The sequence below is a fragment of the Hyalella azteca genome, unplaced genomic scaffold, assembly GCF_000764305.2.
Source record: "Hyalella azteca isolate HAZT.00-mixed unplaced genomic scaffold, Hazt_2.0.2 contig8717, whole genome shotgun sequence".
Lineage (NCBI taxonomy): Eukaryota > Metazoa > Arthropoda > Malacostraca > Amphipoda > Hyalellidae > Hyalella > Hyalella azteca.
This window is the reverse complement of record NW_025938802.1, coordinates 85,747-99,990: the sequence shown is the minus strand read 5'-3', so window position 1 is coordinate 99,990 and position 14,244 is coordinate 85,747. Positions and strand designations below refer to the sequence as shown.

The 14,244-nt window shown below is 39.4% G+C and overlaps 1 protein-coding gene across 1 annotated transcript in view; it reads right to left on the bottom strand.

Annotated features, from left to right (window-relative positions):
• Positions 1 to 2,205: 2,205 nt before the first annotated feature.
• The window catches only part of LOC125178299, an 80,689-nt gene continuing 68,650 nt past the window's right edge, over positions 2,206 to 14,244 (bottom strand). Inside the window, exons 4-6 of the mRNA XM_047881724.1 lie at positions 8,708 to 8,843; positions 2,634 to 2,669; positions 2,206 to 2,243 (exon numbers count right to left, since the gene is read on the bottom strand). Of these exons, the coding sequence (XP_047737680.1) occupies positions 2,206 to 2,243; positions 2,634 to 2,669; positions 8,708 to 8,843 (210 nt within the window). The remainder of the gene's footprint in view (positions 2,244 to 2,633; positions 2,670 to 8,707; positions 8,844 to 14,244) is intronic.

Genomic DNA, 14,244 nt, shown 5'->3' with positions numbered 1-14,244 from the left:
GATAATATAGGGCGGATCATCTAGTGAAATTAGTCATAACTCATGTCACACTAAATTTTCCATTTGTAATGAAATTTCGGACATATGGACGAGAATATTAATACAATATTTGACTAAATCATTCAATTTTTGGAAATTTTCAATATAATTTTCAGTAAGCCAATAATGAACCAAATTCCTAATAAGGCTTAGATAAACAGTTAGCTTTACTGTATAGAAAGTACTACGTACGACGCTGAAATAATTGGCAAAGGGAGCCATGACTAAAATCACAAGGTAGCCACGCCAGATTTATTTATAATACAAATATTTATCATGCCATCACATGACATCAGCAGAATGGGGGAGACGTTTGTTGGGAATTTTCCCAGCGCAGGAGGAAATCCTCTTCTAGAATTTTATTAATTTAGAACACTTCAAAGGACCAAGACAAATTTAAGTATTTAAGTAGATTTATTTAAACTCTCTCAAAGAAGCCAGTCCCTTTTTCGCGTCCTTGCATCCAGAATTCAGGGAAGAAAGGTCCAAGCGAGCAGTTGGGAGGCTGACGTACGATGTTTCACAAGGTGGGATACTGGACATAGAACAGAACAAAGTAAATATCACAACAGAACCTAAACTTCGCGTTAAGTAATTTCATTATCGCACAATTCGTAGAAGACAGTTATAAATGCTCACCTTATTTAATGAAAAATAAGTGCACTGGTCGAGCTGTGCTTTTAGAGTTAAATTTAGTTGCGTTAAGTAATGGTGCAAAAGCAAGTTAATGATCTATACTCTATAGTTCCAAATAAATAATCGTCACCATAGGAAGGAGCTTCGAACTCTTTGGCCATTCAAGTTTAGTTAATAGTTAAGTTTTAAGGTTTATACAATTAAGCTCGTATACTTGCATTAGAGAGCGCAAGTTACGCTTCAAGGTATATTAAGAAGTAGGTCTATCGGTTTAGCTGGCTGGCCAAAGTGCTCAATAAAAAGAAGTGACAAAAGCATGCACCCCAAATCATAAATTAATTAAGCAAGGGTTGTGCACAACAAATCATAAGTAGTTTAACAGCAAATAATCCAGGAAACTATGGCGACACAGTTAAGGTAGTTTAAGGAACTTTAGAGACCGCACTTCATGAGTTCTCGTTTCGAACTCTTTTTTTTTTTAACTTCTCGTCACGAGTTCTGGGATAGTAATTCTTAAGCTAGCTTACGGCTACGTTTATATAAACAAGAAAGTTCTTGTTCTTCGTCTATAGTTAAGAAGAAATCTGGTTGGGATATTTTTCCCAACACGTTCGAGTTATTCATGTATTGACGAAAGTCCAAAAATCATATTAGTAATAATAAAAGAACGAGTTATATTCATTTTTCTCAAGACCATGTGAATGATTCTAAAGATTTCTCAAGACCATGTGAATGATTCTTCTAAATTTACTGGATGCACTACGATCAATTCTACGGACTTCAGTGCCAGAATTCAAATAACATTTAATGGAAAATCAGACCATGACCCGGTTTATTATTTGCATCCAAAATAGTAAAAGATAATGAATAGAAATTTGCCACAGTTCAGATTAAATTCGGATTTTATTATTACATTCAACATTTGCACTAATTTTGCAAATATTTTAACGTAATGCTTTAACACTACAGTATATATCGAGCGAGTCTGACTTTGTACTAACTTTAGATTCATTTCTAACAACCACCGTAAATATAATGATTATTTAAAGATATTACATAAATTATTGACCCGATACTTCAATGATAAATGCCCACGACTCATAAAAGAACGAAACTTAGGAACAACATTGAGCAAAATTCATGGCTGGAGCTGCGAGTTAACCTTACTAATTTCTAGTTTCTTGAATAGGAAAGCTTTCTGATATAAAATGCAATAACAGTCTATGAGTATCCTGAATTTTGGTAATAGTGAGAAACGCCACCGATTAGAGAGGTAAGCGGGACTATACCGCAACATTGATAAGGAAAAAGCCCCGTTGGTTAGTCTGGAAACAAAAGAAGCCTAACATTGTTGCGGCAGCAGCGATGCTTCCTTCTTATTCATTGTTTTCCGAGATGAGACAAGTTTACGATAGAAGTTTCATTGCTCGTAAAGTCCTGATGGATACGAGCAATAACCACCATAATAACGGCAGAGCTTTTAGAACCGCTATCGGCTTAACGATCGAAGCTTCCACCTAGCCATGAACATTAGAGATATTCTTGGCTTTCTTTAACAAATTCCGAGGCTGGAAAACCGAGTGAAGGTAACACGAATCTCTTTACCATTGCCGAATTTTTTCGTATATATTTATTAAAAATAATGATCTTGGTGTTGCCGAAGCGATGACGTAAGTGGGATAAAGCTACGTACGCCATGAAAACGTTGCGATAGGGAGAAACACTGCGATCCAAGGCAACACTGCGATCTAAGGCAACACTGCGATCCAAGTCAACACTGCGATCCAAGGCAACACTGCGATCCAAGGCAACACTGCGATCCAAGGCAACACTTCGGTCGGAAGCAACACTGCGATCTAAGGCAACACTGCGATCTAAGGCAACTCTGCGATCTAAGGCAACACTGCGATCTAAGGCAACACCTGTCTCTTATACACATCTAGATGTGTATAAGAGACAGGGGTTAGTTAAGTTCGGTACATCACAACCTGAACCTGAGGGAACAAACATCACTGTTTTACTTAATAAGCAAGTGTATTCGTTACACATAGAATATTGTATGAAGAAGTTCCTTCACGTACAAGAAATTATGAGATAAATAAGAAGTCCAATGGTCACGAATATATGAACAATTTTTTTAATTCATACGAGCGGCTGGGATATTATCACTAGTAATAATATAAATTAGAGTATTACCTAAAATATGGAAAGCAATACTTTTTATTTATAATTAGTTTACGCTTACTAATATTTAATAATAGTTAAATTGATACAAATAGTGCACAGGCACAAAAGAACTAAGAATTAAGAACAAACTCATAAAGGAAGAGATTCAAAAAATCTATCACAAAATTATAATAAATAAGCAGTTACAGTAATAAAAATTCCAATTTAATGAAAATTAATTCAATCAGTTAATGCAGCTTACGTCCCCACCATGGAAGACGAAGCCTCTTTTTAGTGCTCCGCGTCTTTCCTAAACCTTCTTATGGAATAGTATCGATCTGAATCAATCATTGATAATCTTTTTTTACTCGTAACTATTCTAAATAGGTTTAGAGTTTTCCGCAAGTAAGTTCTTTTATACTTCTAAGTTTGGATTCATTCGTTTTTAGATACAATCTGGTGAGGACTGCGATATTGTGCGACATGTCTCATTATCCGATCAGGGAAATATCTTAAAAAACAAATCATAGCAGTGATTTAAACACTGAAGTAATGTTGAAGTTTCACAAAAATATTTCCAAAGTATGGCAATAGAAACCCCCAAAAAGTAACGATAACTAATAATGTCGCGAGAAAATCGCTGGCATCGAGCCAACACTCGTGTCCGCATTGTAGGTGAGAATGTCAGCGGTTGTTGTTGTTGAGGTGTCGGCCGCCGGGAGCATTTGGTGGCGACAGCGGCACTACATCACCCGCTATGTTTCCTGTGTACGACCGGGGACCTCAGGCTGCCTGTAGCCATAGAGCTCAGCCACTTCCCGACCTAACAGTCCAGCCATTTTTCGACCACGAGCCTTGCAGCCCAGCCACTTCACGACCAATCAGCCTTACAGATCACCGACTTCCCGACCACCAGCCTTACTGCCCAGCCACTTCCAGACCACAAGCCTGACAGCCTAGCCACTTTCCGACCACCAGCTAAACAACCAGCCACTTCCGGACCATCAGCCTAACAACCCAGCCCTTTTTGGCTACCAGTTTCACAGCCCAGCAACTTCCAGACCACCAGCCATACATTCCAGCAACTTTCCAGCCATCAGTTTTTCAACCCAGCCCTTTCCGGCTAGGAGCCATACAGTCAAGCTCTTTACATGCATGTAAGCAAACACCTACACCGACAACCCGTTCTCCGATCAATAAATTTTGAGATCAGCAAATCCAAGAGCTTGTTAAATATTCCAGTTTCATGAATACAGCCCAAACTCAATCTAATATAACTTTTCAATGCGCGTTTAAGGATACACGAGAATAATACCAGATTCGCCAAAAGTTATCACGAACGAAATTGAAACATTTATCAATCTTCTAGGACCTACCTTTGAAACACTATCACTATTTTAACACGTGTCATTAAAATTTGTATAAAGATAAGCAGGGGCGAATAAATCATCCTATAACGATGGACAAAAACAACACACATCTCCTGCACGAAGCCTACACACACCCACTCCTGCTCTCCACCCCAAATGCACTTCCTACATTTCTCTTCCAGTGCCGGCAACTGGTACAATTTATAGCACTATAAATCCAATAGACGAAATGTTGACGCCAGATCCTTTTCTTTTTCTGTGTTTCTGAGCACGCCGTCTCACCACAAGCCCCTTCCCTTCTACCTATATCCCTCCCCAGTATTTAGGGACCTAGATCTGCCTCAAGGATCTTCCCAAGGACGATCATATGAGAGGATGTCTGAGGCACCAGGAAAGTTTTTCAGCTATGGCAGGCTGATCAATAACTCTTGTTCACAACGACGCCAACGCAGGAAACAAGTCATTCCCCACGTCGGCAGCGCTCCATAACATTCGCGCTGTTTTACTAAATTTGTCCGTGCTTTCTTTCAACCCACTGCGTCCTCACCGTTTCAAAAAACGTGTAAATTTTGCTGCTCTAAAGCAGGACAATTTTTCAGAGTGAATAAAATTTTTGGTGCTCGATATTGATGTAGACGCGAGCATTGAGTCCCACTCAATCACGAGCTGAACTGGCTGAACTCAACTACGAACTGAAAGGTTTCAGCAAGAATCTGATTCGTAGCAGGATGACTTAACATGTCGTCATGCATTCACGTCTTCTATCTCATGAAACCAGTCCCGGAATTTAGATTTTTCACGATTTTCCTCTGGCTTCAGAAGAAAGAATTGAGGATTGTGGCTGGTAAGAGTGTGCCAATAAATTGTAATGTCATCTAGAGCATGACATGTAATTATATTCTTATGCCAAAATCTTGCACATCCCATAAATAAAATCGTCAATAATTATTGATCAAAAATTTCATTTATCTTTGCAACAAAATAATTAGTTGGGGTCCAATTGAATGTTGAAAATCTTATTCTTAAATCTCTTAAGTCAAGTTATTGTAGTGCCTTCATGATAGGAACGAGGCACGTTGTTATGCAATCGTGAAGTCCATCACATTTTTTCTTCGAAGTTCCACTGTCATCCAAGTCTTCCCTCGATTGTATTATTTCCACATTTATATCAAATAGGTCCTAAATTTACTTAAGTTTCTTTACGTTTTGACTATTGATAACATAGTCTATAAGCGTCATTATTGATGTATTTTGTCCGCTGAGACGCAGGACGGGAGTTGGGATCCTATGAAAGGAAGTGATCGCAGCGGCCGTCGGCAGGGACAGGTTACGGGGCGCCGGATCTTCCTGTCTCGGCAATGAGGAATTATTATGGAGCTTCTCTTCCTGCCTACAACTCGGCTACAATCCGGCTACAGCTACAGCATTGTTACACTCCGGCCACGTTCCGTCTACACTGCAGAGACACCACGGTTATCTCCCGGCTACATAGCAGCCATGCCACACTTTTCTTCCGCCTGCACACCGGCTACACTGCAGTTATGCCGCGGTTATCAATCCGGCTTAACTAAGCCTACACTGCAGCTAAACTCCGAACACATTACTGTTTATACAGCAATGAAGTCACCACAAGTCTACTGCTACGCTTCAGTTTACAAACTAATTGTAGTGTGTAAACTGTTACACTAATTGTATTTGTAATCCGAGAATAATCCTGAGAGAACTTTGACGAACTTTCATATCCTTTGATGCAATGAAACTATAGTGAGCAACAGTTTAATTAGGTTCATATGGTTTTACACGTGTTTGAGATGTTCGATGTTTTCACGGGATATTTTCATCAGACGTGAAAGTCGTTACTTTAACATGAATTATTAAGGCTATTCCATCAAACGTGATGTTTTATAAGACGTGGAAAATAGGTACTTTAACACGAATTATTAAGGCTATTCCATCAAACGTGATGTTTTATAAGACGTGGAAAATAGGTACTTTAACATGAATTATTAAGACTATTCTATCAAACGTGATGTTTTATAAGACGTGGAAAATAGGTACTTTAAAATGAATTATTAAGGCTATTCCATCAAACGTGATGTTTTATAAGACGTGAGAAATAGTTACTTAAACATGAATTATGAAGGCTATTCCATCAAACGTGATGTTTTATAAGACGTGAGAAATAGGTACTTTAACAGGACTTTTTAAGGCTTGTGATATGCAGAAATTGAACGCTCGACCGACAAGCGGAGAGTGGTGATATCGCACGGCAGTTCATCGCGAACGCAGGGAACAGTTATTGAAATTTCATTACTTTTCTCCGTAGAGTATGTGTGGTTTTTTATTGTATTTCAAAAGAATTTCATGTTCATCCTGAAATTTACCTAATATTATGAACAACCAAATTTATAATACCTAAGAGGGATGGAGTATAAATAATAAAGAAATGAATACAAATGAATTCACAGTAATACAAACTAAAAAAGAAATTAATTTGTTCATTGCAGGAATAAATGAAAGGCAACACCATTAAACTCAACATCTCTAACATAAATAAAACGAGTTTTGTTTCAATAACTTCTTAATTATGGTATTATGTATTGACAAAGCCTTACCAATTTAACTAGAAATAATAATCTATGTTACGTAGAAAAGCTAAAATTATTTCATTTTTCAGGACTTTCCATTGCCATGAATTCGGACAAAAGTTAAAATAAAATTGAGAGTTTATTTTCTCGTGAAAGCGGCGTGGCGGCAAGCTTTCATGGAACTCGAGGTGAACATTAAGCAAGACCAGCATTAAATGACGATAATATATCGCTGTGAAGCGACTACCAGTTTACGACTTAGCAGCGACTAGCAGTTTACGACTTAGAAACGACATGCAATTTACGACTTTGTTGTGACACACCGAACGCTTTGAATCATGCCGCTGCACGGATGGCAACTTTAGGCATTTCAGCTGACCACGCCGACAAAACTGCGCCACAATATGCCAGTGGCATAGCTTAATGGAAAGACTGCGCCGTAATATGGCTCAGTGACACAGCTTAATGAAAAGACTGCGCCACAATATGGCTTTGTGGCACAGCTTAATGAAAAGACTGCGCCACAATATGGCTCAGTGAAACAGCTTAATGAAAAGACTGTGCCACAATATGGCTCAGTGACACAGCTTAATGAAAAGACTGCGCCGCATTATGGCTCTGTGCCATGGCTTAATGGAAAGACTGTGCCACAATATGGCTCAGTGGCACAGCCTAATGAAAAGACTGTGCCACAATATGGCTCAGTGGCACAGCACACAGTGGTAGTATATGTATCTACCAGCGTCACATTGACTGCGCTACTATATTTTTCGGTGCAGTAAATATCAACTTTAAAAGCCAATCGAGGTACGTTTTGACTAATTCCCGTTGAAGATGAGTATATTTAACTCTGTTATCCAAGTATTTTTATGCTAATCTCGAGCACCTTAAAAAGCACCAGTCTAAAGGTAATCTCGAGCTCTACCAGTCTGCATTAAAAATTTAATTTACCGCACGTGTATCAAGCTATTTATTTACAAGATAAGTCGGTAGGCAAGAGATAATTTTAATTACGATGGAAAGTTTCGGCGCCGAGATATTATGGCAGTTCTTTGCAGCGCCTGCCTTTTGAACTAAGGTGCAAACTAGGATTCTGCATTTTTTAGTGTAGGATTCTGTATTCGGTAGTATAGGATTCTGTATTCTGTGGTGTAGGATTCTGTATTCTGTGGTGTAGGATTCTGTATTCGGTAGTGTAGGATTCTGTATTCTGTAGTATAGTATTCTGTATTCTGAAGTGTAGGATTCTGTATACTGAAGTATAGGATTCTGTATTCTGTAGTATAGGATTCTGTATCCTGAAGTGTAGGATTCTGTATTCGGTAGTGTAGGATTCTGTATTCGGTAGTGTAGGATTCTGTATTCTGTAGTGTAGGATTCTGTATTCTGAGACAAAAATAGTCACATAATTAAAACATTAATTTATTTACAGTCATTTATGCGCATGAAAATGAGCGTCATTGATAACTAGAATCATAATTTTTACCTTATTTATGATAAAATGGAGGGAAAATAATAGAGAGGCACATTAATGAATGAGGAAAACTGCTGCACGGATGAGGATTTTACATGTGTGAACTGATAAATGACGCGCTAAAATTACAATATAATGCCCTATATAAAATTGTACGAGCCGAAATTAGTGCTGGAAAATTAGATTGCAGGAAATCTTGAATTTTAAGATCATGCAATATACTCGATACAAGATTCGTGTAATAAAATTGTTATTTAATATCAGCCCAAATGAATAGTGAATTTATCTAAAAATAAAAAATAAAAAACTATTAAATGCAATGAAACTTCTTAATAAAAAGTATTTTTAAATTTTTTGAAAATATGAAATATAAAAAACTATAGAATGTAATAAATTTTTTTTAATGTGTCTCGAAAATATAATAGAGCACTGACCCATGTCGTGGACGGGGCGGGGCACGACGACCAGGTTAGCGGAGTCCCTGTCAGGGGCGGGGCGTAGGAACCTCGTCCAGTTGCTCCTGCTGGGGTCCACGGTGCTGACGTAGCGCTTGCCTTCACTCGTGAACACCTGCGGGGGATGGCAACACTGTATGGCAACACTCGTGATGTGGCAACACACGTGATGTGGCAACACACGTGGTGTGGCAACGCACGTGGAGTGGCAACACACGTGGTATGGCAACACACGTGGTGTGGCAACGCACGTGGTGTGGCAACACTCGTGATATGGCAACACTCGTGATATGGCAATACCCGTGATATGGCAATATTCGTGATATGGCAACACTCGTGATATGGCAACACTCGTGATATGACGCAAAACTCGTGATATGGCAACATTCGTGATATGGCGATACTCGTGATATGGCAATATTCGTGATATGGCAACACTCGTGATATGGCAACACTCGTGATATGGCAATACTCGATCGTGATATGGCAACACTCGTGATATGGCAATACTCGTGATATGGCAACACTCGTGATATGGCAATACTCGTGATATGGCAACACTCGTGATATGGCAACACTCTTGGCATGGCAACACTCGTGGCATGGCAACACTGTATGGCGACACTCGTGATATGGCAACATTGAATGGCAACACTCCTGGCATGGCAACACTCGTGGCATGGCAACACTGTATGGCGACACTTGTGATATGGCAACACTCGCGATATGGCAATCCTAGTGGAGTGGCAACACTCGTGGTATGGCAACACACGTGGTATGGCAGCACACGTGGTGTGGCAACACACGTGGTGTGGCAACACTCGTGTGGCAACACACGTGGTATGGCAACACACGTGGTGTGGCAACACTCGTGGTGTGGCAACACTCGTGGTATGGCAACACACGTGGTGTGGCAACGCACGTGATGTGGCAACACTTGTGGTGTGGCAACACACGTGGTATGGCAACACACGTGGTGTGGCAACACACGTGGTGTGACAACGCACGTGGTGTGGCAACACTCGTGGTATGGCAACACACGTGGTGTGGCAACGCAAGTGGTGTGGTAACACTCGTGGTGTGGCAACGCACGTGGTGTGGCAACGCACGTGGTGTGGCAACGCACGTGGTGTGGTAACACTCGTGGTGTGGTAACACTCGTGGTGTGGCAACGCACGTGGTGTGGCAACACTCGTGGTATGGCAACATACGTGGTGTGGCAACGCACGTGATGTGGCAACGCACGTGGTGTGGCAACACACGTGGTGTGGCAACGCACGTGATGTGGCAACGCACGTGGTGTGGCAACATACGTGGTGTGGCAATACGCGTGTATTGAACAGTCGTCAGCAAGGTGAAGTTGTGTCAGAAAGCTTAGTAAAATTTATATCTCCTTGACTCTGATACACGGGGTGAGGCTCATGTGCATTAAACATATGAATTTCTCGATTACAATCTGAAACTAAGCTTTTCTAATGATTCAAAATCTTTGAATACTATAGGAAATGTTACAAATAATAATATTCTAAAAAATGTACCAGCGTTAAATTGGCTCATGTTTTTGATTAGGCTTCAAAAACCAATAAACAAAAGACAATCCACCAGGTCCAGTATGACTAGCATTAATAGATGACGGAGTAGACCATAAGTTCTTCGTGGGAGTCGAAAAAAATATTCGAATCCGGGGACTTTGAAGAACGAGGAAATGATCGCGGCGTGACTGATGGCCGACTTGTCAGGCTGCTTAGAAAGCCCAAAAACTCATAAAAGTGCAAATGACTTCCGCCCTCGGCGACCGAACGCTTCGGGCCACCGCTTCGAACTTATGACTTACCATTAGCAACGACTTTCCTCCAGCCGATCCCTCCGTATAATAAATGCTATGTTTGAGAGATGCATATTATGACGTAATTCCATGGAAATTTTAACTTTGATTCAAAGTTCGACGTATTCAAGTCGATCCTTCCGTATAAAAATTGTAATATTTTCAGAGATGCATAATACGAAGTGATTCTATGAAAATTTTCAATTTAATTCGACGAAGTTCGACTCGTTTCCTATCGATTCTTTCCCATCATAAATGTAATCATTCGCACGCAAAGCAATTCCTAATAAAATTTCCTTCATATTGGTATTTTGATAGTTTTTCGTCTCATAGTGGTTCAGATGTTGCAGTCCGGTGATTTATCTCCACGATGATGATAGAAATCAGAGTAATGAGGAAAATAAGTGTAAATTTGACCAGCAACCAAGCCATGTAAGAACGATTTGATCAAGTCATGGATCAATAACAAGCAAGAAATAAGCGACAATTAAACGGTTCATTAAATACGTCCACATGAACTTTTTTGGCAAGTCTATCTGCATGGAACTATTGGCTGGTTAATTGGAGGTAATTTTTAGGTGAACACGTTAAATTCTTTCGAAAATCCTGATTGAACGAAAGATATTCACCCGTACTAAACAGGATAGTCAAAATACAGCATTAAAAAACAAGTGGACATGAAAATTTTCTTATGCAAGCTGTTCTGTTTAACGACATAGCAAAATATTCACTATGGAGAGAGAATTTTAATACCGAATAATTATATCCGCTAATTATGTAAATTCGTGAGCTCCACGATGAACATGTGTAGTGATACCATCTCGTCTTATTCAAAACATATTCATGGCATACGAGCGTTTAATTTTAGCGCTGCACGGCAAGCTCGTTTTAATTACCGGTCTAAGGTACGTGAAGTCTGTCAGCTCATCACTGCTGCTTTTGTAACGAAGCCTTCATTCATTCATTCACTCCCAACAAACGCATTCACGCCGTGAAAACATGTGTTCGTTCCCAGTTAATCAACACATGGTTCTCCGCATATCTTATTTTACCCTATAAAATGCGACATCTGCGTGTGACCATTACGCTATTTGCCTGTTAGATATGTTATGTCATATAAATTATACATCAATGGTATATATAACACGTTTGAAGAAGCGCTTGCCATTGCAAAACTCAAATAAATGTGCCCCAGAAGCCCTGTTATTTAAGCAAAGCAGCATATTATGATTTAATGGAAATTTTCAAAGAAAAATTCTACATAAAGCACCATAACTTGGTATAAAACGTTTATATTTCCATTGTAGTTTAGTGACCAATCGCTGGGCCATTGATACCTTACACTTTCGATCTGGAGAGCAGCTTATTGTATTTCAATAATTTCCTCTCAGGAATAAAAGCTCATAATGTTCTACAGGAACATAAAAGGGTGTTATTTATTTGTCATGACTTGTCCACGGGTTGATGTGAGCGTTGTAGGCCGTTTAAACTATCATTTTAATCAGGTCAGGAAATCAAAATCGCATCTCATTGCAATATAAATTCTTAAAAGAAATAAAATCACGTCGATAATCAGCTCGTTGACTATTCAATTACAATGTCCTCAAAACAAAGATAATTATTCAATTCCTATAGCAGGAACACTTTCATTCTAACTTTTCTGAGCGTAACATTTCAGAGGGCCGAGTTTGTTATAACAATTGATTTATTCGCTCAGTTTGAGACACAAATTTTTCTTGTTCCGTATCAGGGGCAGCCAGCGTTTGATAATCATGCAAATGAGATTAATTTAAATTATTTTCGATGCAAATACATCCAGCGGAGCTCCAAAGAATCGATCATTAAATAAAATTAGTTTAAAAGTTTCGTAATAGAAATGGCTGTGAATATTAACATACTAGTCACAGAGGAAGAACTTTCAAACAACACTTTAACTCGGAATAATTTTATATAAAATTATGCATTAAACTAGTCTTTTCTTTAAAATTTCATCTCAGAATCGTAGAGAAGCATTTTTTTTAAATTAGTCATTATGATTTATAAATTTATTCAGACCAGTGTCAAGAAATTGTTCTCAATCAGCAACGCAATTTCTTAAAGAATTATTTCTGCAGAGTCTCATGCAGCAATTAAAACTTGAATTTGTACTCAAGAAGAAAAGACAAGCGGTGCATTGATCTCTGCCAGTAACAGAACTACAGTTCAGGCATTTACAATTAATTAAATTTGTTGCAATTACAGTGTGATTTAAACGGCAATTAGGAGATGATTTAAACCGGCAAAAAAATTCGAGCCTTGCATCACACGAGGTTTTGACCACAGCTGCAATAGAACTTCAGAATGTTTTTTTAACTAGCGGGCGGCTGAGCTAAAGAGTCTGGGCAGGAACGCAGTAGCACAGTTCGCTAGTAACGCTCGAGATTAGCAACGGCGAAGCACGCACAAGAAACACTAGCTCGGGTGCAAGTGAGGTTCAGTATTTCCAGGAAGCAGCTAAGCCAACATAAGCAGCTAAGCCAGCATAAGCTTGCATCGTAAATCAGATGAACGACCGCTCACACAGAATTTCCCTAAGGCTTTCTCGGTTCGCAGCCGCAGCGGTACAACTTGAGGCTTGCTCCTGCAACACAGACTACCTGCTCCGCTTTTATTGTTGTAGTTAATAAGAACGAAGGCATCTGCAATGCCGTTTTACCTACACAACAAAGACAAACCATTTGCGTCTTTAACATGAGCAAAAACACACGTTCCAACATGCAATGATCATTATTTCCACTAATATTAGCTTGACAACTCTACCTTCATTAAATTTGATATATGTGTGAGTTTAAGGGAATGTGTAACAAGCTCGGTAAGATAAATGCAATTTGCGAGGAACTGGCCGAGCGAAGTTCAACCAAGAAGCCCACAGTTGTGTGCTAAACTTGGCAAGTTGCAGAGCAGCACGAGCGTCCGTACTCACGGAACTCTACGTGTGACTGGCGGGACCAACGAAACTTCCGATCCGTAGAACCCGGCAGAACTTAAGTTGCAAACCAGAATGCATGAAGTAACTAAAAGCTTAAAATATCGTAGAATATTACAAAAATTCATATCCAGAGAACTAAGGATGTGGAAAGAAATGAAAAATGACCATAAAGTGTTAAATTAGAAACCAGCTTCAAGAACAATATGAAAAAAGTAACTGGCCGCATGATTATTCAGACTCAAACGATATTAAAATTTAAAAACTACGATAATATTTCAGTTAAATCAAAATCCTAAACAAAGTGCAAAGATAGACCAAATATATAACATAATACCTATATCAATAACCGTGCTACCTCAGAAAACTACAAGCAAAGTTCGTGACTCTAAGGACCAAAACAGGGAGTTACGGCCGAAAAACCCTCTTGGATGGGAAAGTTCGTTAGGTAAAGAGCAGCAGGAGCCGGAGCTCTTGCTACGGTAGACTCGATGTTCTATTTACGACTTAGGGTCGAGACTCGCCAGGTCCTTTGGGCCAGGAACCATAAAATACCGAGACATGCTAGGCTGTATTTCCGCTGAAATGCTGGCCTAACGCGCAGTTAAGAGCTCAGCAGCCAACAAATGCTGCAGGTCGACACAGTAATTCTGATTATATTATTATTTAACGTCAACGAAGTCGAAAGAACAGACCTGAACAGGATCGGCTTACAGCTCGTCCATT